Source organism: Schistocerca nitens, chromosome 4, assembly GCF_023898315.1.
Source record: "Schistocerca nitens isolate TAMUIC-IGC-003100 chromosome 4, iqSchNite1.1, whole genome shotgun sequence".
Lineage (NCBI taxonomy): Eukaryota > Metazoa > Arthropoda > Insecta > Orthoptera > Acrididae > Schistocerca > Schistocerca nitens.
Window position 1 is genome coordinate 345984849 of NC_064617.1, and position 27482 is coordinate 346012330.

Genomic DNA, 27482 nt, shown 5'->3' on the forward strand with positions numbered 1-27482 from the left:
TTCTTTTTAGATATAAAATAGAGAACTATAGACTTATTCCAGTGTTACCCATTTTCTAGAAGTTATCTAAATAACCTGCATTCATCACACACAGTTACCCAACATAATGAGTAGTTTCAGAGAAATGTATAGTTAACTTTTGCAACAAACAAATTCATCACAAAAGAAAGTAGTTGCCTTGATAAAAGCATGTGTGTGTGTGTGTGTGTGTGTGTGGTATCTTTTGTGATCTCTCAATAGATTTTAGTATTGGAAACAATTATTTGTTTTACAAATTTATGCGCTATAGTTTCCCAGAACACTCTCTGAGCTGGATAGTATCATCGTTAATGAACAGAACATAAAAAGTGCTTCACTACAACAGCAAGAAATTCCTCTCTGGCTGGTAGGACGCACAATTACTTGTTCTGAAGAGTCTATATTATGGCTAACATTATATCTGTATCACATAAATACAATATTATGTAAATATATTATACAAATATATAAACATATATTTGGGTTATATAAATGATATGCCATTTAGTCTGAAATCATCCTCTATGCACATAACCCAACAGCAACTGTCTGCTGTAAAACTGAAAGGTTTAATGAAAGTGTTTGGCAAACAGTGAGGAAGTAAAAATGTGAGTTGAAAAAATAATTTGAAGTTAAATTATTCTTCAACTTTTGTAGCCCTGTATTCCTCAGTTGCGTGTAATATCACGGTATATTGATAATTTTTACTTATGGACTGTCTGACAGCAACTGAATATTATTTGTTTCACCATAAGTCAATTATGCCTCACAAAACTGAAGTAGGTTATAATAAAGGGGTGAAACTGGACACTGTCATACTGCATCAAATGCAGTGGTGTGCTGGTAAATAAAACATGCTGAGGAGTAATATGTGGATATAAAGGTGAGTCAACTGAACATTCTTGTTTATCTCACAAACCTCTTAAATCTGCATACAAAACATAAACACAATAAAATGGAGAATTATAGATTATCTCATTGTTACCCATTTTCTAGAAGTTATCTAAATAACCTGCATTCAGCACTCTAGAGTTACCCAACATAATGAGTAGTTTCATCAAAAGGCCATCTGGGATGGCACATCTGCAGTGACAAAAACTCTCTTGCTCAGTATGCTGAGGGTTTCACCAAGGCCTTCACAGACAGGCACTATCCCCCAGACCTAGTCCACAAACAGATCTCCCATGCCATTTCCCCTCACACCACCCCAAGCACCACAATGACTAGCAACAAAGGAGTGACCCATTTATTACCCAGTACCACACCAGACTGGAACAACTGAAATAAATCCTTCACTAGGGTTTTGATTACCTATCATCATGTCCTGAAATGAGGGACATCCTACCCAAGATACTTTCCATCCTCGTAAAGTGGTGTTCTGTCGCCCACCCAGCCTCCACAATATCCTAGTCCATCCTCCCTATGCCACTCACAATCCCAACCCTTTGCCACAAGGATCATATCTCTGTGAAAGACACAGGTGCAAAACCTGTCTAATTCCCCCCCCCCCCCCCCCCCACACACACACACACAGAGTCCTGTCCTGTCACAGGTTTACAGGTTTATCCTACCCCATCAGTGACCAGGCCACCCGTGAAAGCAGCCACGTCATTTACCAGCTCTGCTGCAATCACTGCACAGATTTTTATATTGGTATGACTACCACCAACCAGATGTCCACCAGGATGAACAGCCACTGCCAAACTGTGGCCAAGAGCAAAGTATACCACCCTGTGGAACAACATGCAGCTGAACATAACACACTTGATTTTAATGGCTGCTTCACTACCCGAGCCATCTGGACCCGTCCTTCCATGATTCCATCACTAGCTTTTCTGAACTGCCTGATGGGAGTTTCCTTATAATACATCTCGTATTATCCCGACCTCAACCTACAGAAACATATTCTCCCCACGGCCTCCACCCAACAGTTTCCATCCTCTTTGTCCTATCATCTCCTCCCCACTCTCATCTCTTATCTCTTATTTGCCACCCTCTGCCGACACATCCACCAGTCTTTCCCCACTCCTCTCCTTTTTTGCTCCTTTTTTCCTCACCTCCCTGCCCACAACCTCCTAACACTGCACCTGTTGGTATTCTAGTCCCTGCACACTCTACCAGACAGCATTCGTCTCTCCCCCCATCCGTACACAGCTATCCCTTCCACTTCCCTGCCCCCCTCCACAGATTGCTGGTTGCATCCCAATGTGATAGTTGCGTTCTGGCCCAAGATGCTGGAGTTGGCAGTCATGTGTGCATGAAGTGTGCTTGCTTGTGTGTATGAATGGTGTGGTCTCTTTTTTACTGATGAAGGCTGTAGCCAAAAGCTTTGTACAAGTGTCCTTTAATTGTGACTGTCTGCAACTTAATGTGATTGTTGACATTCCTACCAGGAGTTTCCATTGTTTGATAAAACCTCTTAAATAATATCCCTGATTTAGCTTAAAAATGAGTACCATGGATCTCTAAAGAGTAACTGTGGGACATAGAACACTGCAAAACATTTAATGAGAACTTATATCTAAAGTTACATAAACAGAAATACAGAACTTTTTGAGGTTACTACCAGCACAACTCCAGGCACACGCCAAACAACATGTTACGAAGCCATAGACTGATCCTGTAGGGAAATCTCCAAATTATGTACCACGGCTGCAAAATACAGCTTAAAAACTGGGAGGAGAGCCTTCAATAACATCTTTGTGAGGATTACAGGAACCAATTAACGTAGAGTCCTACATCCGATCCAGGCCTTCACTCCACCCAACTCTTAGTACCCATAAGGTGCCAATTTCAATGGATCACTTTAATGAGAACAAATATGGATCGGCTGGACACCATTAGCATTTAGACAGTGTGGTGAGACAAAGTCCACTATTTCCTGCAATAAATAACTGCAGTGTGGACAACAAACAAACTGAGTGTCTGTTAAATCATGGTATGGTCTAGAGACTTGAAGATTCTGGTGACAAATGACCAGCATGAAAACTGTTTGTGTTGATCACAAGCTCTGGAACACAGGAGGTCTGAGCCGAGATTGCTGTGGCATACATGGCTCACTGAGGTCTAGCACAGTTTCTATGTCCTGCCAAACTCTTTGAGCCCAGAGTACGTTGTTAAAGGCACAGTTGCCATAAATGAGTTCCTAGAACACTACTTATTCAAGCCAGATTAAATAATACTGGAAGTATTGGAGCCAATTAAAACCACTACACTCCATTTGGCAAAGTAGATTATGACATTCACCTTATAATCCTGAAACTGATGATACCTCTAAATCACCAGCCGCGGTGTCCGAGTGGTTCTAGGCGCTTCAGTCCGGAACCGTGTGACTGCTACGGTCGCATTCCTTGGGCATGGTTGAGTGTGATGTCCTTAGGTTAGTTAGGTTTAAGTAGTTCTAAGGGACTGATGACCTCAGATGTTAAGTCCCATAGTGCTCAGAGCCATACCTCTAAATCACTTCATGACTGTCTTGAAGCATTTAATGTGATAACAAATGTTTGCTATGACATTCAACTTTTTCCCATTTTTATGCACAGGGTGGTTCACAATTAGCGACAAAAACACACAGAACTTAATTCACACCATCTGATGATGATGATGATGATGATGATGACTAGATCAGTCTTTGAAATACTGTGTGAAAATTAAGTAGTTAACTCTTTTTTTCAGCAATAGTACACACATTGTTTCTGGCAACAGCACACACAATACTACACACATTCATACACACAACCACACAGACAGCAATGCATGGTTCCATGGCCATGACAAGACTCTTGTCATGGCCACCGAAGTGTGCACTTAGGTGTCTGTGTGAATGCGTGTACTACTGCTAGAAAAAGAGCTAGTGCTCAAAACTAGTGTGAATGCTGTTTTCCATTGTGTGTTACTATGCTCCAAATATCAATCCACTACAGATGAGCACTTGCCTCCTTTCTTTTATGTACTACTTTACCTATATTCTCTAATTTTGTTTCAGAATAAAGCATCATGTTTGTTCACCACCATCAATGGTATATAACATATTAAACAATTGGTTGACATCTTTTTCACGTGTGTCTGGTGCAGCAGTATGAATAAAAACTGTAAGGAAATATCAGACTGCATTAATCTTCAGACATCTTATAACATGAAACCTGTAACACTGCATATGACATTAACTGCAAAACAAACCAGAGAAGTTCCATTGGCCTACAAGCCAGTGGAAATGAGAAACAATAAAAATTATGGATATGCAAAAATTAGTCACAATATATAACCATACAATGACATTTTACTGGATAGAAATACATCACTACAAATACACAATTTCCAATTACTGTAACCTGATGTAGACAAATACAGAAGAGTATAGATTTACTTACCACAAGAAAGTTGCAACGTATTACCAAACACTAAATAATCATATAGATAAACAATGCTGGAAATCAAACAACTCAAATCTATGGTACCAGCAATCAACTTTTTCCCCTCCCAATCAATGATGCTGCTATCTGTGAAGTCTCTTATTCAACAGCAGCACACTGCAAAAACCATTACTTCTTTCCATACTGCACCTTGCAGCCAGTTACAAAACATTGTATCATATGTGGTCCTATTCTGTAATCTTAATTTTTTGTTGTAGACTAGTGGTACAAACTACACACCACTGCTCCACTGGTAATAGGAACACAGGGTCATAATGAATCTAGATATACAAGTAGTACACCAGAGGTACACACTAAAATAACTGCTTTTAAAGTGTCAATAAGCTTAATATGGATTTTAACACTGCATTTTGCCTTATGTATACACTTTAAAGAAAATCCTTATACATGTTGAACACTGACTTGTTACAATGAATTACAGTTTCCAGAAAAGTTAGTTAATTGGATATATAACTTCAGAGTGTATGGAGGAATCAAGAAGGTTTGGATTAGGATTTCACTCTCAGATCTCATTATAATTAAAGACAGAAATACTGAACTTGTCACATATAATTTTATTATACTCAGTTGCACTGAAAAAAAAAAAAAATATTTGGGTAAAACATTCAACAAAAAAATTCATCATGTTTACTGTCAATTTCCATTTCTTCATAGAAATATCCTTGACATGATAAATAAATCACAAGCATATTTATAAGGTATAACTATTTCAATTTCAATTATTCGAATTGCCATTGTGAATGGTGCTATAAAACTAAATTATTACTTAAATTAAACTCCACAACAGAGGTGGGAAGAGAAAAATTTTGGTTGGGCATTGACTAGGACTCCAGAGACACTTTCAAGGGTGCTCTGTTAAAAATTCGTACTGCACAAAATAACAAGTACTGTAGAGATCTTTAGGTAATCATAAAACATCAACAAAAATCTTAAACACACATACAAAACCACTGAAATAGTATTAAAAATCATAATGGAATGTTTGGATTACTTCATAAAATAACAATAATAATAATAATGAGACATGACACTCTTGGACAGTCTTTTAACAGTTATGTTCTCCATCCGTATTCTTTGAACCAAGGGCATCTGGATCAGCAAGAGGATCCAGTTCAGCAAAGAGATTGAACCAAGCAGCTTTCTTGTCCTGAAAACATGTTTTGTCATGATTGTCATATTAATATGCTACCCTCTGGATATCTAAAGAGGAATTTGGAATAGCACAAAACATTATCATTTCAATTATGAATAATCATATGATTGAGCTCAGCATGACAAAAAAGAGATGGCAAATCACAAAGAAAGGGAGTCCCATCAAAAATGTTCTAGTCATTAAGTATACCACATGAACAGATTTATCCATGTTTTTATCCTGTAGGCATTGCAACTTACATCTCTCTCTCTCTCTCTCTCTCTCTCTCTCTCTCTCTCTCTCTCTCTCTCTCTCCTCACCCCTCCTTTGGTCTATCAGTCCCATCTGTCACATATAGGTGACACATAGGTCCATCTACTATACACACACATTCACGCATCCATTTACTGTTCAAACAAATATAATACCTTACATTTTTTTGACTCTTCAGCAACAATAAAAAATAATTACAAAATATTTGCAGACCATATCACTCTTTAGTTGAGAAAAATAAGGTAAAATTAGCTGGTATTCTACAATCTCAAGAATGGCTGTTACAGAGATAGTCACAAATTCTGTGGATCGTATTATGATTTGATGAAGAACATATCCTTTATGCTACAATCACACATACCATAACACAAACTGCTCTCAGGAAGGAGAGATTTGGCTGTGTGTTTACCAACAAAAAGCTGGAAATGGGCTACATATTTCTTGATGGACAATTAATATAATTTTTCCGTCTTCTTCTACATGGTCCAATCACATTAATATGACCATCTGTCAAAAGCCTGAGTAAATACCTTTTGCAGCACGAATATGCAGGAATGGTGTCGGATGAGGTTCTGGAAGATACCAATAGGAATGTGGAGCCACGACGACTCCAGTGGCGTGGCCAGCTGTGATAGGTTTCTCAGCTGAGGATCCACGGTGCAAACAGCAAGATCGATGTGACCACACAGATTCTCGATTTGGCTTAAATCTGGGGGTTGTGGTGGTGGTGGTGGTGGTGGTGGTGGTGGTGGTGGTGTGGGGGGGGGGGGGGGGGGGAGTGTTTGAGTATGGTCAACTCATCCTGGATCCTGGGGTATTCTTCAAACCATGCACTTACACTGTGAGCTGTGTGCCATCTTCCACTGTCCTGCTGTCAGATGCCACTGTGCCAAGGAAAAAGAAACTGCTTGTAATGTAAATCTGGACATAATCCCCAAGGGCAGATGCATACATGAGTTGACCCATTGTGCCTTCCAGAATAATGAGATCACCAGGGAATGACATGAATATATGCTCCCTCCTCCTGCCTGCCAGCAGAGCCACATGTACCAAAAAGCATCTGTTTGATGAACATAAAGCGTGATTCATCTGAAAAGGCCACCTATCGCCACTCAGTGATGCGGTACTGATGTGTAAATTCCAGCCTTTGTCGCTGGTCAACAGCAGTCAGCATAGGTGTGTGATCCAAACAGCAATCAACGTGGGTGCATCATCCAGGTGCCTGTTGCAGAGACCAATACGCAGCAACATTACATGTGCAGTCATTGAGGAGACACTTTTGGTAGCCCCTTGGTTCACCTAAGCAGTCAGTTGCTCAACAGTTGCACATTTATTCACCTGTACACATCTCCGCAGTCGTTGTTCACCCCTATCATCAATGGCACATGTGCACCACAGTTGCCTCGACGCCAGTTTTCGATAGCACCATTCTGCCATGCTCAGTACACTTTAACCACAGGCATAAGCGAATAGTTTACAAGCTTAGCCATTTCAGAAATGCTTCCATCCTTGGCCTGAAATTCATGATCATGCCCTTCTTGATGCCAAATAAATCGTCCCATTTCCGCATTACACCAACAAACGCATGGTTTTCTGTGTCCACCGACACGTTTCATCTATCCTACCCTGCTAGTGTTGCCACCTGCCATCTGCGTGTCATTACTGCATGTTGACTTCCAGTATAGTCAATGGTCACATTAATGTGATTAGACTGCATATATCAAAACTCCAAAAAACAATCTGTAATAAGCCTCGGTATTCATTATAAAACTGATTTAAAAAATTCTGCCTATCTTTCATTAAAACTGACACCCACTCACCCACCCTACCCCCGACCTACCTACCTATCCCCCCCCCCCCCACATACACACAGCCCACACACACACAACCCACACACACACACACACACACACACACACACACACACACAATTATTTTTAAGATGTGTGCAATGTGAAGACAGTAGCTTTACAGATATGCCTAACATAAAACATATCAGAATTCTTTGTCTCCCATTTAATTCACTGTAAAAACTAATGAGAAAAAACTTTTTTATACTTGCCTTTTCCTTAACTCGGCTAGGGCCATGAACTGGGGAACTTACAGTTTTATTTTCTGTGACATTGCCCAGTGCCATATTTGGAGAATTGAGTGATGTATTTGAGGTAACTTCAGCTGAAAGAGCACATCCACTATTTTCATATAAGCTACAAAAACTATCTGAACAAACCACAACTTATAAAAACAAAACATTATGAATGTTACCTAACAATTAATATCTCTAACATTAATTGCATAATTTACCATTATCATTTGTAGTCTGAAGTGAAGCTAAGTGATCAAGCAAGAAAGATGTTGATGAATCCTCTTGTGGGTTGTCACCAAAAACTTCATCCCACTGGGAGCCGAAACTGCTCTGTCCATCACTTGCCCCAAAAATCTCATCAAGCAGTAAAATATCATCAGCACTGTTGGTCAACAAATCTGTACCTGGAGCATTTGCTGGAATGAATTTTGATGAATAAAAACATTTTAGAACTTTCTCCTTACATCTGATGGCCAATTTATACATTTATCACAGTGGAAAATTTCAGATTTGAGACGTAACACAGGAGAACTCGATCTGATAAAATGAAAATACTCCTATCTACATCATTCACATTTTCATGAACAATTTTTTCGTTCTTATATAACAGACATTCTGGATGTTTTGAGGATGACTGACTTCTGCTCCGCACCCGTACTTCCAGAAAGATGCAACACTGTGCAACTATTAAAGACATAAGAAAGCCCTACGCTGTGCTGCAAGCAGTATTCGGTGTTTTCCACCATGGAACTGAAATAAAGCATTACTGTGCAATTATTCTTTTAAAAATTGCTTTTGAGTGTCCATCAGTGTCTTCAGGTATTTCACTCCAGATTTGAGTGTCCGTCACCTTCCACTCTTTCCTTCCATGTAATCATTCCAACTAATTCAGAAAAACAAAAATTATCTTGGAAATGATACTGATAGAAAGCCTTTTTCTATTTTAAGAATGAGTGAAGCATACCTACTGCATCTATCATCACATTTTGAGCACTCTTCTAATGAATACAACCACCAACTTATAGATCTTGCATCAAATTACCATGTCAGAAAAGCTTCCAGTCAGTTGATGCTAACTATGTAATCACAGAATCAACCAAAAGTAAAGAAAGGAAGCTCATACTTTAACATCACAAAGAGAGCAATAGGGATAAGAGCAAATGCTTAGATCGGACAAGAGGAGGAATACTAACCATGGCATAGTTTTTTGTGCCCAGCATCCACCTTGGAGTGATTGAAGGGGTGTTTAGATTATGTTTGCTATTCTGCTGTTCTTCAAATTTTAATCATTATGTCGAGACACTTAATTTACATAATTAATTCCTTGCTTGTTTGCAGGTATCTTTTACAGTCCTGGTACACATTAAAGCCAGCTGCTAGAGGAGTCAAAACAAAATGATGAAGCCTACTGATAAAGTTGAGTACTGTATAGTAATTCATTCACTACATATGAAGTGGAACAATGCTAAAACAATCCATGCCGAGATGTGAAAGTGCACACAACAATGTATCATCATATAGCACAGTGGTTAGGTGAAGCTCACATTTCCAGCATGGTCAAACAAGTCTGAATGATCAAGAAAGAAATGGAAGGTCATCTCTCTGCAAAGGATTGGGAGCACCAAGAGAAATGGAGGCCCTGGTATTTAAAGACCAACATATCACAATTGAGACAACAAGGAAAAAAAGGAAACCAATAAATAATTTCTTTTCAATATTTTGCACAATTTTTTAAATATGACAAAGGTCACTACCCACTGGGTTCCATGACTGCTGACAACCACTCACAGAGCACACTGAACTGAGGCAGTAGTGAAAAAGCTATAGCTGTGTCAAACCTATTTAACTGTCTAACCACAGACTTAATGTCAGGATGACACTACAAACATGAGACAAAGGAAAAAGAACAAGCAGTGGAAACACGCAGATTCACAGGTATCGAAAAGGCGAAGACTCAATCATCATCACGAAGAAAGGTTCTGGGACTGGAATGGCGTGCTGCAAACAGGTTTTGTTAATGAGCAGCATATTAACTATGGAGTATACTAGTGAAATCTTCTGATGAGCTTAAGGGTGGCTGTCAAGACAAAGCAATACAGTCAGCTGCCCAAGTCGTGTTTTTGCTTCATGGTGCCACCACAGTTTATTCTGCACAAATCACAGTGATACATGCTCCTCCTTTGGACTGTCACATTTTGCACTGCCGCACCTCCCCCATATTCTCCTGAGATGGCAACCAGCAACTTCTTCCTGTTTCCTCAGATGAAGAAAACATTGTGTGGCAGATGTTTGCCGAATGATGACAAGCTGATTTTTGATAGGGAACACTTCCTGAAAATTCAAAACACTGCCTTTACAACCAATGCCTCCACTAATTCAGCTGTTGTTTGGGAAAATATGGTTGGATCGAAGGATGAATGTGTAGAAACACCTAACACCATCATCAAGTTTCAAGGTCGCAGCTGGATTAATCTAAAGTGAGAGTTAAAACCTTGACTACTCCTCGAATACTTATACCACTGATGTTTACTGTTATCATCAGCATCATAAACTTTCCTCAGTTTAGCCACAATTATTTTAACCTATTTTTGTTTTGCCCCTATGTAGGAGAGCATGTGTTTCTGATATACAAGCACAGTTTGGCACAAAATGTGTGCTCAGTGAATATAGTGAAGCATTTTATCTTTCTGGACTTTATTAATTGCTCTTGTTAAGTGGTCAAAACAAGGCCCCGGGAGTAGACAACATTCCATTAGAACTACTGACGGCCTTGGAAGAGCCAGTCCTGACAAAACTCTACCATCTGGTGAGCAGGATGTACGAGACAGCTGAAATACCTTCAGACTTCAAGAAGAATATAATAATTCCAATCCCAAAGAAAGCAGGTGTTGACACATGTGAAAATTACCGAACTATCAGTTTAATAAGTCACAGCTGCAAAATACTAACACAAATTCTTTACAGACGAATGGAAAAACTGGTAGAAGCCAACCTCGGGGAAGATCAGTTTGGATTTCGTAGAAATGTTGGAACACGTGAGGCAATACTGACCCTACGACTTATCTCAGAAGAAAAATTAAGGAAAGGCAAACCCACGTTTGTAGCATTTGTAGACTTGGAGAAAGCTTTTGACAATGTTGACTGGAATACTCTCTTTCAAATTCTAAACGTGGCAGGGATAAAATACAAGGATCGAAAGGCTATTTACAATTTGTACAGAAAGCAGATGGCAGTTATAAGAGTCGAGGGGCATCAAAGGGAAGCAGCGGTTGGGAAGGGAGTGTGACAGGGTTGTAGCCTTTCCCCGATGTTATTCAATCTGTATATTGAGCAAGCAGTGAAGGAAACAAAAGAAAAATTTGGAGTAGGTATTAAAATCCATGGAGAAGAAATAAAAACTTTGAGGTTCACCGATGACATTGTAATTCTGTCAGAGACAGCAAAGGACTTTGAAGAGCAGCTGAATGGAGTGGATAGTGTCTTGAAGGGAGGATATAAGATGAACATCAACAAAAGCAAAACAAGGATAATGGAATGTAGTCGAATTAAGTCGGGTGATGCTGAGGGAATTAGATTAGGAAATGAGACACTTGAAGTAGTAAAGGAGTTTTGCTATTTGGGGAGCAAAATAACTGATGATGGTCGAAGTAGAGAGGATATAAAATGTAGACTGGCAATGGCAAGGAAATCGTTTCTGAAGAAGAGAAATTTGTTAACATCGAGTATAGATTTAAGTGTCAGGAAGTCGTTTCTGAAAGTATTTGTATGGAGTGTAGCCATGTATGGAAGTGAAACATGGACGATAGTTTGGACAAGAAGAGAATAGAAGCTTTCGAAATGTGGTGCTACAGAAGAATGCTGAAGATTAGATGGGTAGATCACATAACTAATGAGGAGGTATTGAATAGAATTGGGGAGAAGAGGAGTTTGTGGCACAACTTGACAAGAAGAAGGGACCGGTTGGTAGGACATGTTTTGAGGCATCAAGGGATCACCAATTTAGCATTGGAGGGCAGCGTGGAGGGTAAAAATCGTAGAGGGAGACCAAGAGATGAATACACTAAGCAAATTCAGAAGGATGTATGTTGCAGTAGGTACTGGGAGATGAAGGAGCTTGCACAGGATAGATTAGCATGGAGAGCTGCATCAAACCAGTCTTAGGACTGAAGACCACAACAACAACAACAACAACAACAAGTAGTATTGTCCATTCAATTTCTACTTCTGCAAATTTAAAATCTGATATTATTGTGGCCATTTTTATTTTTTAAATCCAATATCTTTTTTAAGATATTTCCAGCAGTCATCTGTAGCTGCATTACCTCTCCGGCTATTACAAAATTATTTGCAAGCACAAAATCATGGTGATGGTCATTATACATCATTCTTCAATCAAAACAGTGAAGACTAAACATTTTCTTGTTGTATATCTAAACTTGTCCCAAACAACAGTGCCACTGAAAATGGATAAAGGCAAGACACACAGCCAATGGATACAAGCATTATGCAATGCCACTGTACCCCACTCAACATCACAGCCAGTCTAGTAGCACATGGCTTTTCATAAGAACCACATCCCTCACCACAGTCATTGGCTCATTGAATAAAGGAAGGCATGACAATTCACTCTTGCTTGTAACACTATCACAGGCTTATTCTATGTGGAGCAATATGACTTCCCTGATAACAATTTATGCAACATACCAACTGCAGTTTCTGGCACGCATTAGTGTTATTGTGATGGTGCAGATGACAAAGTTACCTTGTGTTACACGATTGTTTTCATGCACTATCTGAACACAGCACCAATACCTTGAAATAAGGAATTTAGTGCATTACTATTTTTTGAAATGTGGTCAGGCATTTATTATGTTATTTCAACTGTACACAATCATCAAAAGAGTCTTATGCTATACAGAACTTTTCATATATAACAAGCTAAACATTGTTTAGTCTGTAAAATAAATAATTATTTATTAACCTATGACAGTTCTCCAGCTGCTAGTAGCAGTAGTAGTAGTAGTAGTAGTAGTAGTAGTAGTGACCACAATTCCTCCACAATTCCTTGAAACAGAGATTGGATGGGATTAAGAGGGTAAAAAAATTCAAATACCTTGGTGAAGCAATACAAGAGAATGAACTGGAGAAAGCTGCTGTGGGGGACCAGATCTCAAAAATAGAGAGAGAGCTTACAGATTAACTAACAAAATTTACAATAAAAATGCATCTCTTGGAATTCCAAAATAAAGCAATACAATGCTGTGGTAAAAACAGAATGCCTGTATGCCAGTGAATGCCTGTCAATGAATTACAAGTTTTAAAAGCTGGAGATGCTAGAAAGAAGAATATTACGGAAAATCATGGGTCCAGCCCAGGTTGAAACTGGCTGAAAACTTCGGAGCAACAATGAAATCTACAAAAAGGTGACAAAAATCTTCAAGACCATGAAAAAGAGGACTAAACCAGATTAACCAAAAGGATATACGAGTACCTGTGGAGAAAGAAGACAACAATGACATGGATTAAGAACACTCATAAAACCTGGAAAGGTTCAACATTCTGGAAGTTCAGATGTTAAATAGGGATACATTTCAAATTTGGAAGGATTTCAAGTTGAAAGAACTAAGAAGATTGAAAGAGCCTGGACAGATGAACAGAAGCAACAGCACAGCGTCCATATGAAGGAGTACTGGAGAAAGGGGAAACTTCAGACAAAGAAGAAATGAAGTTGTAGCATGATCCTATGTGGTCAATTCACCAATAAAAAAAAAATAATAAAAGAAATGGAGATCACCTATGTCATTTGCTCCTCAGCTTAGTCCCTGAGCAAGCGTCATAAGACAGGAGCATACAAGAATAAAGTTTTGAAATTCATCCAATTACGTTTGTACAAGAACAACAACATTAGAAACAGACCCCTTTCCAAATGCAGATGATCTGTTAGTCTACAACTCCTAGTATTGCAGCAGCCCTAAAACAGAATAAATTTTTAAAGAAAAGTGCAGAATGAGGTTACCTGAAGATTTTATTTCCAAATCACGAAAATTGAATCAAAAGTACAGCTAAGGAAGTCAAATATCAAAAACCAGCAACTGTGTACCAATACTGTGCACCTCTAAACATACAAAACTACCAGCCCCACCATTAAACCACAATCCCTCTTTATAATGGAAACATTAATTCCGAACTAGAACATGGATACAAGGAACACTTAGGAACAAGATATAAAAACAGATATGTCATATGAACACCACTCACAACTAAAATTGCAAGCTCATGATGGCAGCATGCAAAAAAAGTCAAATTGTCAAGGATTGCTATGCAAACAATTAGCATTTCAGTACAATGATACAAAGCAGATAGGAGTAATGTCATCTATATTATGTATATGAAGAAAGATTTTTAAGTGGGTTTCTCATCCAGAAATCATATTTTCATATTGTTTGTGTGTGAGGAGATTGTGTTATGCCCTGTGTAAGAAGAAGAAACATGTATCAGCATTTGTTGGACTTCAACAGTGGCAGGATTTTGGCTCATCAAGGCAGTGCTTTATTGTTCTGTGATACTGCTGCTCCTGTTCACTGTGATACGACTGGCACACCAACATGGAATCAACAGGCTCAGGAGGACCACACTCAACGCCGTGCAGCATCTCACCGGCCCAGTGCATCTATGTGTCCAACAAGATAGGTACATTTTTCACTCTGCTGTCCAGAACTGTTCACTTCTTAAGACCTACATACCTCCTAAGCAGTTTAAATCAAACTAAGAAACACGGAAAACCGAGTGCAAGACACATATCTCAATATCTCAACCTATTAACTTTTGTAGGCAGTGCTGTAATAAGTGAGCTATCCAAGCACAATGTAACACCTATAGGTGGCAAAATTTATTAAATGTGATTAACTTTGATCAGTTAAACTGCCTGTACAATATTCTCAAAAGGCAGTCACATTAACAGTTAAAATTAGAAAGGAGAAAAGTCATTAACTACTGAACCATTTCGATAGTGGCACGATTTTCCAAAATTTCTAAGAAGGTGATGTTTTCTAGAATAGTATCCCAACTGAGCAAAAATAATATACGCTGTATATTACAGTCTGGATTTCAGAAGAGATGTTCAGCTGAAATGCCACTTACACGTTCACCAAATTTTACAAGCATTAAATAACAAAATATAATCGGATGGTATTTTCTGTGACCTGTTGAGGGCATTTGACTGTGTGATGCACAATGTCTTCCTGAATAAGGAGAAGTTTTGTGGAATTGATGGTGTTGCCAATCAATAGATGTCATGTAAAAAAAAAAATAATAATAATAAAATAAAATAAAATAAAAATATAAAAAAAAGAAAGAAAGTTGCAGTCAATAATTCAAACATGTAGGTACGGGAGACTCTTCTGTCTAGGGAGAAATCACTTATGGCATTCCACAAGGCTCAATCTTGGGTCCTCTATAGTTTCTCACGTATGCAAATGACCTTTCATCTAATATACATCAAGGAGAATTAGTTCTTTTTGCAGATGAGGCTTGTATTGTAACCAATACAAACATACATACAATAACAGAGGAATTTTTGTACAATTTTCTTGAAAGTAGTATTTAGTTATTTTTTACAAATGTTCTTTCTCTCTGTTTCAGAAATATGTAACATAGAGGAGATCGGGGGCAAAAGTAACAGGGTATGAAAGTAACATCCCTCCCCTACATTCGCATGTAGCTCCAAAAATCACGTGATTCAAACAATGTATTCCCTTCATGTTTCCAACTGCCTACCAATTGTTGTCTAGTATTGGAGAGTCTCTGTTGAGTATGGAGCAGTAAAATGTTTTTTCAGTGTCTCATGTAAGTTTTCTCAATTTTCTTAGTTTTGTGATAACAGTGGCATTACACTGTAAATGTAAGTCTACTGTAATAATTTAACTATGTGAACTTTCAGTTTTATGCCACCTTTATCAACTTTTTCATTACTTGTAAAGACTGTGTCTAAAATATCAATTAAACAGAAAAGTGTGGTCGGAGACAAAAGAAATATTACTGCTGGGGACGAAAGTAACAGTGTTTCTTTCATCCCCGTTACTGAAAAAGTATTATTAGCTGCAGGTCCCCCCCCCCCCCCCCCAATAGCAAACAGTAAATTAGGCATGATATTGTTAGGAGTATCAGTGTCTTGCTGAACAAACTCGTTATTACTGAACAGACTCATTATTTTCTAGAATGAAATTTTCACTCTACAGCGGAGTGTGTGCTGATATGAAACTTCCTGGCAGATTAAAACTGTGTGCCGGACCGAGACTCGAACTCGGGACCTTTGCCTTTCACGGGCAAGTGCTCTACCGACTGAGCTACCCAAGCACGACTCACGCCCCGTCCTCACAGCTCTAAATCCACCAGTACCTCGTCTCCTACCTTCCAAGCTTTACAGAAGCTCTTCTGCGAATATAATAGAGGGAAACATTCCACGTGGGAAAAATATATCTAAAAACAAAGATGATGTGACTTACCGAACGAAAGTGCTGGCAGGTCGATAGACACACAAACAAAGACAAACATACACACGAAATTCAAGCTTTTGCAACAAATGGTTGCTTCATCAGGAAAGAGGTAAGGAGAGGGAAAGACGAAAGGATGTGGGTTTTAAGGGAGAGGGTAAGGAGTCATTCCAATCCCGGGAGCGGAAAGACTTACCTTAGGGGGAAAAAAGGACAGGTACACACTCGCGCGCACACACACACACACATATCCATCCGCACATACACAGACACAAGCAGACATTTTGATTATGGAGCTTAGAAGAGTAGAAAAAACAGCAGAAGCTTTGCTATGGGCCGTGATAGATGTTCTAATATCTCATATTACAGAGTACAGTCCATATAGCTGCCAAACACAAAGCTTTGTTCTCTGACAATAATTCTTCTCACAAACTTCCTACATCCCCCACTCCCCTCCTCCTCCCTACATAGAGGCAGTGTTGAGCAGCAGACATACACTTTTAAAAGAAGACTACGTTATTGGACATAGTCTGTCCTAATATTTAAAAACACAACTCAACTCAACACAAAACAAACAAACAAACAAACACAAACAAACACTCTCTCTCTCTCTCTCTCTCTCTCTCTCTCTCTCTCTCTCCCCCCTCGTGTGTGCGTGTGTGCGTGTGTGTGTGTGTGTGTGTGTGTGTGTGTGTGTGCGCGCTTTTCCTAAACATAAAGAATGACTGTGTCCAATAGCCTAGATTCCTTTTAAATGTGCCTGTCTGCCTCTTAACACTTCTCTATGTGGTGACTAACAATTATATTGTCATTTCATCACAAATTTTCCATTTTTGATTCTAAATTTCTTAAGTTTACAGTCAAAAGTACAAAGTGTACAACTTTGCTTCCACCATTTGCCAATTGGTAGCGACAACGGTAAGTAGCTGTAGAAAGAAACAGATCGCAGATGTCAGGCAGTTAGCTTGGCCCTGGTCAACATAACCTCATTCAAACATTAGTTGATTTGTGTCTGCATCATGAAGTTTCTTGACTGAAAATGTCAGTTTACAAGCCTAATTCTTGTCTTTTGCGGGAGGTGTTACTGTTTTGTTTCAATATGAAGAAAATGCAGCCGAGTCTCATCAAATGCTCTCAAGTACATATGGTAAGGATGCTATTAGTGAAAGAACGTGTCATGAGTGGTTTCAACGCTTCAAGAAAGGTGAGTTTAATGTCATAGACCGGCATAGTTGTGGAAGAGAGAATGTTTTCAAAGATGCAGAATTGGAGACATTGCTATGTGAAGACTTGTGTCAAACTCAAGAAGAATTGGCACAATTAGTGGGAGTGATTTCTGCATCACATTGTGACCAGGGACGAAAAATGGGTTCATTACAGTAAGCCTAACGCAAAAAATCATGGGGATATCCTGGCCATGCTTCCACGTTGATAGCCAAACTGAATATTTACGGCTCCAAGATCATGCTCTGCATTTGGTGGTACCAGCTTGGCGTCGTGTACTATGAGGTGTTAAAACCAAGTGAAACACTCGCAGGTGCTCGTTATTGAATACAATTAATGAGTTTGAGCAGAGCATTTAAGTACAAACGGCCACAATACAGCGAGAGGCACGATAAAGTGATTTTGCAGCACCACAACGCTTGACCCCACGCTGCAACAGAGGTCAAAACGTACTTGGAAACATTAAAATGGGAAGTCCTAGCCAACCCGCCATATTCTCCAGACATTGCTCCCTCTGACTATCACCTGTTTAGATCAATGGTGCATGGCTTGGCTGATCAACACTTCCAATGTCATGAAGAAGTCACAAATTGGATAGGTTCGGGAATCGCTTCAAAAGATGAACAATTTTTTTGACGCGGGATTCGTACACTGTCCGAAAGATGGGAGAAAGTAGTGGCCAGCAATGGAAAATATGAGGCGTGCTTTAAAAATTTCCGTCAATATTGAGGCACTTGCCATAACGTTGTACCAGTTTTTGAATACTCTCCTCATAGAAGTCTACCTCCTGCTTCTTAACCACTGCATCACCACTGTTTTGACTCTGTCATCGTCTTGAAGATGCTGAACCGTCCAGGTGCTTCTTCAAGTGCAGGAACAGATGGTAGTCACTGGGTGCAAGATTGGGGCCGTACAGAGGATGATCTAGGGTTTCCCATTGAAAAGATGTGATGAGATCGTTGGTCTAATTTGCCACATGCAGACGGGCATTGTCTTGCAGCAAAACGATGCCCTTGCTCAACATGCCACGTCTTTTGTTCTGAATTGAACGGCACAGATTGTACAATGTCTTACAGTAAGCTGCTGCATTGATTGTCTCATTACGAGGCAGAAATTCCACAAGCAATACTCCTCTTCTGTCCCAAAAAAATGTGCACATGATTTTCTGGGCAGAAATTGTTTGCTTAAACTTCACTTTCCTGGGTGAATCTGAATGCCGCCATTCCATGGACTGTTGCTTTGATTCTGGTGTGACATAGGCCACCCATCTTTCATCACCCGTTAACAATTTGGCTTAAGAAATCATCACCGTCGCTGTGGTACTGCTCAAGGAAAGTCAATGCACTGTCTAAACGTTTGGTTTTGTGCACATCCGTCAACATTTTCGGTACCCAACGTGCACACAATTTTCGGTAATTCAAGTGCTCGGTCACAATGCCATACAAAACACTACAAGAAACATTAGGAATGTCATCCTGCAAGGAGGAAATCGTAAAGCGTCTGTTCTCTCTCACCTTATTGTCCACTTCCTGCATCAAACTTTCATTAACGACTGAAGGACGCCCACTCCGTTGATCATAATGCGGCCATTTATTACCATTCCATCACTGATAATGTTTTCTCCGTAAACTGCACAGATCTCACAATGAATATTGATCACTTTTAGGCCTTTAGCACTAAGAAATCTTATAACTGCCCATACTTCACAGTCGACGGGACTCACGATTATCGGAGGCATCTTAAACACTCAGTACACAACGTAAACAAGGAAGAATCAGACTGTAATGGCATCAGTGCATAGACAACAGATCCAGGTACCAAGTGCGCATGCGCAGAACGCCGACCGCAGTGCTGCAGCCGTGGTGTGGCAAAACGGTACTTACTTAAAAAACACACCTCGTACTTTGAATTATACATGTGTAACCAATTTGCAAAGTTGTACACCTTGTACATACACCATGTTTGGTTCACTTAAAATTTCTCTTTGCAACCATCCTGTTCTTCCTACATACAACACTTTATTTTTAATCATACCTGATATATGTTCTGCAACTGCGGCAGGTTTTTCAAAGTCCAAGTCCACAAGAGAATATTCAGCGCTCAAAGGTTGCGATGGAGGATATAAATTCTCCAAACTCTCCGACTTATTCTGTGGTGGATCACACTTATTTTTGTCAGCAGGCGTATCTATGGAGGCATTTTCTGCTGCATCATGATATTCTGATTCAAAGAATAGTAACCTGGAAATTAAGAGAGAAACTAGAAATTAACAAAAATGTGACACTGGAAAACATGCTTTTAATACAACATGCTAAGACTCATAAATTTTCAGTCAGTGCTATTTCTGAAATTTGGCAAATGCCTTCTGAGCATTTTCTCTTCCTAGATACAGAATACTTCCAGGTGAGAGGGACACCAGATACAAAGGGGTAGCACGAGAATATTTTTTAAAGAGAATATTTCTTATGAAATTCTCAAATGGAAGTGGCACAACTCAGAGATACAAATAGAATGATACATACCAGATCATCAGTAATACATATACAATCCACAAAATCCACCCAGACCACATTGGCTGTCCAAATGCTATCAATTGATCCTCTACCAAGTGCAGAATTGAGGTATCTTCCATGAAAACCGGGCTATCTACGACTTGTAGTGAGGGGCTTTAATGCCCACCAAACTTCCTATGAATGTGATCACAAGGATCATAGTAGTGACTTTATATTAGAAGCCTGAAATTTAGATCATCTGAAATACAGATATCAAACAAGAATATTTACAGACATACTTTACAGACAAATTCAGCTTGGCATCACAAAAACTGTCACTAGCTATCAGTTAGGAAGTAAACGTAGGTCTTTTGGGTTTTGATCATCTAACAGTTGTTTTGATTTTCCATGGCTTGGTGCAAGCATTGTTCCAAATCTACCTACCAAACAGATGGAGGATCAAGAGTACCGACTAGAACAAGTACCCCTCGATTAGAGGTATCTGACAATGTAGTATCTCATCATCCAAAGTAACTCAGTGCAGTAATAAAGCAGCTATAGAGGCAAAGCATTTCTGCATTAGAAATAAAATCAGAAAAATATGGTAAGATACTAAATAACAGGGATACTTTAATGAACACAAGGAAGACAGAGGAAAAGTAAGTCAAATGACATCCAGTAAAACAACATCCAATTGCAGAAAATATAAACACTAAGAATATGATGGATAAAAAAAAAAGAGTGAACCAAAACAACTTCTACAATTCCGTAACCAAGGTGGCTACAGCAAGTGTAAAGAAGAATGTGAAGGGCTTCAAGAAACACATTACACCTCGTTACTATTACACTGGCCAATTATTTACATCTATGGAAAAGACTGTAGAGAGGCAAGACACCTCACACAGTCAAACATCCTTCAAGCACACAGAATCCAAGTCCCAATTACATTCACCTGCATCTACAGTCATTTTCAACAGTAGAGCTGCAACGAACTTCAGTGGAAGTATTGCTTCTTTTCAAGGCAATATCCATTTAGTTACATTTGTAACTAATGAAAGACAACCTAATGTGGACTGAACATTATAATATCATAGCTAATTAGTACACTTTTTTTAATCATTTTTGCATTTTCTACTGATATGATGTGGAGCAAGTCAATTTACATGCTATGTATATATGACTGCATTTAAGCTATTTACAGAATACTAAATGTAATGAAAATTAACATATTTGTTTCTTCACTGTTCATGTTACAAGTGAAACATGGATCTGTCAACAATGTTAACCTATTTTTCTACTATGATGCACATCCTGCCAGTGCTTAATTAAACATTAACATTCTTCTGTGGAGTAGGAGTTGTCTGGAAGAAAAGATTTACGATTTGATTTAAATTTTGCTTTGCTCTCTGCTAGGTATCATACACTCCTGGAAATGGAAAAAAGAACACATTGACACCGGTGTGTCAGACCCACCATACTTGCTCCGGACACTGCGAGAGGGCTGTACAAGCAATGATCACACGCACGGCACAGCGGACACACCAGGAACCGCGGTGTTGGCCGTCGAATGGCGCTAGCTGCGCAGCATTTGTGCACCGCCGCCGTCAGTGGCAGCCAGTTTGCCGTGGCATACGGAGCTCCATCGCAGTCTTTAACACTGGTAGCATGCCGCGACAGCGTGGACGTGAACCATATGTGCAGTTGACGGACTTTGAGCGAGGGCGTATAGTGGGCATGCGGGAGGCCGGGTGGACGTACCGCCGAATTGCTCAACACGTGGGGCGTGAGGTCTCCACAGTACATCGATGTTGTCGCCAGTGGTCAGCGGAAGGTGCACGTGCCCGTCGACCTGGGACCGGACCGCAGCAACGCACGGATGCACGCCAAGACCGTAGGATCCTACGCAGTGCCATAGGGGACCGCAGCGCCACTTCCCAGCAAATTAGGGACACTGTTGCTCCTGGGGTATCGGCGAGGACCATTCACAACCGTCTCCATGAAGCTGGGCTACGGTCCCGCACACCGTTAGGCCGTCTTCCGCTCACGCCCCAACATCGTGCAGCCCGCCTCCAGTGGTGTCACGACAGGCGTGAATGGAGGGACGAATGGAGACGTGTCGTCTTCAGCGATGAGAGTCGCTTCTGCCTTGGTGCCAATGATGGTCGTATGCGTGTTTGGCGCCATGCAGGTGAGCGCCACAATCAGGACTGCATACGACCGAGGCACACAGGGCCAACACCCGGCATCATGGTGTGGGGAGCGATCTCCTACACTGGCCGTACAGCACTGGTGATCGTCGAGGGGACACTGAATAGTGCACGGTACATCCAAACCGTCATCGAACCCATCGTTCTACCATTCCTAGACCGGCAAGGGAACTTGCTGTTTCAACAGGACAATGCACGTCCGCATGTATCCCGTGCCACCCAACGTGCTCTAGAAGGTGTAAGTCAACTACCCTGGCCAGCAAGATCTCCGGATCTGTCCCCCATTGAGCATGTTTGGGACTGGATGAAGCGTCGTCCCACGCGGTCTGCACGTCCAGCACGAACGCTGGTCCAACTGAGGCGCCAGGTGGAAATGGCATGGCAAGCCGTTCCACAGGACTACATCCAGCATCTCTATGATCGTCTCCATGGGAGAATAGCAGCCTGCATTGCTGCGAAAGGTGGATATACACTGTACTAGTGCCGACATTGTGCATGCTCTGTTGCCTGTGTCTATGTGCCTGTGGTTCTGTCAGTGTGATCATGTGATGTATCTGACCCCAGGAATGTGTCAATAAAGTTTCCCCTTCCTGGGACAATGAATTCACGGTGTTCTTATTTCAATTTCCAGGAGTGTACATTATCAGGTATATTATCAAAGAACTTTTTTCACTACATGCTGAACTCCCTCCCAAGTCACTGGAGTCATTTAGAGCATTTATTTACTTATAACATGGTTTTTTGAAATACTGAAAAATACACAGAACATAGAACATAATATGCAATATACAGCCTTACAAACAAACAAACATACATCTAAATCATTTATGTAATCTATCATTTTGGAGTTGCCCACAAGAAGTCTTTGGTCTAACACTGTATGATCTGGTAGGGCATTAGGGCATTCTTTTGTGATGTGCTGATGGTCTATGGTTCTCCACAACCAGATGGCAACTTACTTTATTTGTGTACAAAATATAAACATCTACAATGTTGGTTTCTAATTCTGCTTAGCATTGACCAGGTTGTTTGTGCCAAGTCAAACCTCCTAGGTTTTTGGGTGATACAAGTCATATTATTAATTTGTAGTTCAGTCCATTCTTGAGTCAATACACTGGTAAGGTAGAATTCATCTTCCACAGCGATGATTGCTGTTTTTGTTGACGCTCGTCTAGAGTGGAGTTGGTTATGTTTTGCATCAATACCTTGATGGACTGGTAGATTTTTATTATCCACACTCTTTATGTACTCGTTCATGAGAGCATATGTGTGCTGCAGTTGAGGGAGTGAAATACGGCTTAGTACTGGTAGCTATTCTGTAGGAGTGGATTTTATAACATTAGCAGTCATTCTTATAGTGTTATTTAGCTGAATGTCTATCTTTTTATACATGTGTGCTGTTTAGCCAAATTGGGACAAAATATTCAACAGCTGAGAAAACAAGACCCAGAGCAGAACATTTGGCAGACACTGATGCTCCCCAAGTTGTACCCCACAGCTTTTGGATGAGGATGATTATGATGATGATGATGATGATGATGTGCCTTGTTTTATTTTTCAGCTGTTTTTGTTTCGTGCCCTCTGAAAGATAAGAGTTCTATCAAGGTCATCCCAGGTACTTTGATATTTTATTGTAAATGTAGGGAGTTTAGCTTTTGCATTGTACACCATTCACTGATTCCTGTTCCATGAGCCACTTTTAACTCATTGGTGTATTTTTATTTGTGGCCCAGAATTTCATACACACAAATACATGTACTGTGTGTGTGTGTGTGTGTGTGTGTGTGTGTGTGTGGAGGGGGGGGGGAGGGGAGATGGGCAGGGAGAGGAGAGGATAGGTGGGTGGGTGGGTGACAGGGGAGGAGGGGTGTGGCAAAAGGGGAGAGTATTCTCCCCTCCCCCAAACTAAGGGAGAGATCATTTGCAGAAAATCACTTTTTCATTATTTGAAAAACATTGTTAACCATTTCTTCTGTTGCTTAATGAATGTTAAGAGGAAGATCATTACTCAATTCAATGCAAATAACATTTCACCCCCAATGTTTGCCACGGACGTTAAGGCCAACACACATATCATGATTTTGCATCTTTTTGTTATCTTTTCTGTCCCTCGTATCATACATACAGAATGTACAAGTCAAGCAAGAATACAAGTATGTGCTTGTCGATGGTTCAGTTTTGGCAACCCTAATATTTAACACAGGCACTACTAACCTGCAAACTATTTTCCTGTAGAGGAGAAGAGTTCTGCAACATACAATGTCTTTCTTCTTTTTCTGCCTACCCATTAATGGATGTTGGCAACCACACATTGTATCTTTACTCATGAAACACAATTTGTAGAAGTTGGTCTCCACTTGATAATCCTATCCAGTGCTTTATGTTATTTAACCCAGGGAATCTTCTTCACCATTTCTTCTTTTATCCTCAAGCTGACCTTCTGCTATCGACTGTAGAAGTGTATATTTGGTGTTCTATAAAATATGTCCTATGTATGCAGTTTTTCTTCGTTTAAATGATAATATTTCTTGCTTTTCATGCATTCTTTGCTCTACTTTGGTGTTACTTATTCTTGCTGATCGTGGTATTTTAAGCATTCTGTGGAAAATCTGCATTTCAAAGGCAATGTATTTACACGAAAAACATGTTTTTTTTTTTTTTTCAAGGCTGTATGTTACAACTGACAACTGCAATGTTCAAACTATGGTTCATACAAAATGGATCGGAAATATCTCCAACAAACTCTTCTGCAGTAATGTTCCCTTGGAGCAAAGTAACTCTGTCCTAGGTAATTCTACCAGGCCAATAAAACTTACTAGTGAAGACAGCTGTCAATATCTGAGGCTCCCAACTAGCTAAAAACTACCTTGTAAAGGTATAATTTCATCGAATCATCTTGCTGCAGGAGCTGGAAAAGACAGCCAGCTGTAACTGCCGACCAGTGCCTGGGTATTGTGACAAAACTTCAAAACTGCTCACTGCAGTAGAGACTCCTCTCAGTTTATTATTAGCCTCCATATGTGGTGCACACAGCAGCTGTCATCATTCCCCCTCATTCAATGCACTGTTGGGTGAAGCTCATGAGCCTGTTAACCATGCAAATTTTCTTTTGAAAAAGAGTTCAAGAGAAATCAAACCAATTCAAATTGATTGGTTCAAATTTAACCACAAAATGCATAGTTGGACAATTACGGATTACCATGATTATGTTTCCATTACTACAAGTATACTTACATGTTCAAGATATTTTCCAGGAATATTATAAGCCCAACTCAACTAAATGATTTTAACATAACATTCCCACAAAAATTATTTAGGTAGTTATTAAAACTGGTTTTCTTTCAGGACACAATACCCACATAAATAATAAAATCTTGGCACAGTTATTCAGATAACATCCAGAAGTAAAATGTCTATTACTGATGCTTCAAAAACCACTGGAACAGTTGGAGCAATTTTTAAATTCAAAGTTGACAAAACACTGATTTATTTAAATTACCAATAGAGGCAAGCATCCTGAGCATGGAATTTGCGAACATACTAGAAGATTACACTTCCATTTGCAGATGGTCATAGCTTTGAATGTTGAACTTAGTAATTCACCATCTGCTCTTGCAATTCTGTTGTCAGCAGTGTGAAAAACTCTACCACTGGTATTGTTACAAGAAGAAATGACACAGCAGGATTCGTGGTAATGGACTTGTTGACCACCTAGCCACAGAAGCTGTTGTGACAGTGGAGATTACTTAGACTACACTCCAAAATATACTTAGACTACACTCCAAAATACACATTACCGACATGTTCTATTTGGATGTATGATAGAAGACAAATGATGAGAATTAAAGAAGACAACAAGACACATACGCAAGAACTATGTAACAAGCTATCCAATAGTTATTAAGACCTTGAAATACCATCCACTTCAGGTCTCAAGATGACCGACTTCTTACAGAGGGACTTAGACTTAACCTTGGCATTTTGCAAACACCTGCTCACGCTGCACATAATGGAGACTCCTTTTTGTCTTTCTTTCCATGTCCCCGAGGACGTGAAACTAGTTGTCCAACATAGACTTGTGCAGCTCTCACTTCTCTTGTCAGTTCATATCTCAGCTCTGTTAACAATGTAAGATCACAAAATTTACAAGACACTCTTCGGATACTTGTCTTTACAGCCAGTGCAGTCCATGTGTGCTATAACATAAGATAAGAGCAGAGATCTGTGAACAAAGAAGCTGGTTGCATGGCATCAGCTGAAGCTCAATTACTAAGAAACAATTAATAGAACAAATGGAAAATAATAGTTGAAAAAAGAAAAGACAATATAAAACTGAAAGCAAGGAAAAATATTTCACTGGAAATAAGAAAGGAAAATAGAAAACAAGAGCATAAGAAAACCATTCCAGTTTTCCTTCCTGGTATATTGTATGGCTCCACATTGTGGTGCATGATGAATGTTTTTTTGTTTTGCATGCAGTTGCAATTAATATACATTGGCCTAAGCAGTACTGGCCCAACTTATGTTTTAATCAGTGTTAGTTCTTGTTATTCTACAGTTATCTAATAAAATTCTCAGTTTTTCTAAACACATATTCTTGCTCTTCCTTGATGCTTTCATTCTATTAGTGTTTTCTCCAGTTTGTGCTACCGTTTGTAAAATTTTCACTGAGTAGGTACTGAACCTCAAAAGTTACTTATTCCTACTTTTAACTCTTCCCTGTAGTTTCCTTTTTCCAGCCGAAACCATACACGTGGCTGCATATGCAGTTGCCTTTTGATAAGTTTCCTAGTGATGGTACAGACATCGTATACTGGACACACCCGAAGTGTGCATCCCCTGTTGCCCCCTCTCCTTAAAAAGTTACCTAGTGACGATACAAACATCGTATACTGGACACACCCAAAGTGTACACCCTGTTGCCCCCTCTCCTTACACACACACACACACACACACACACACACACACACAGATGTGAAACAAAATTTTCACAAATGAATTGTTGGTTCAGTTTATCTCTGCTTCACATGGAAGTATTACCACCATATGTGGTCCCCCATCCCTCTTCAGTGGAGTACATGAAATCCTTAACCTATGCATTTATACTTGCTTACCACTCTTTTAC

The 27482-nt window shown here is 39.7% G+C and overlaps 1 protein-coding gene across 1 annotated transcript in view; it reads right to left on the minus strand.

The window, feature by feature from the left end:
* Positions 1-5077: 5077 nt before the first annotated feature.
* The window catches only part of LOC126251997 (islet cell autoantigen 1), a 44764-nt gene continuing 22359 nt past the window's right edge, over positions 5078-27482 (minus strand). The window contains exons 7-10 of the mRNA XM_049952780.1: positions 19693-19898; positions 8161-8358; positions 7919-8031; positions 5078-5598 (exon numbers count right to left, since the gene is read on the minus strand). Of these exons, the coding sequence (XP_049808737.1) occupies positions 5497-5598; positions 7919-8031; positions 8161-8358; positions 19693-19898 (619 nt within the window). The 3' untranslated portion in view covers positions 5078-5496. The remainder of the gene's footprint in view (positions 5599-7918; positions 8032-8160; positions 8359-19692; positions 19899-27482) is intronic.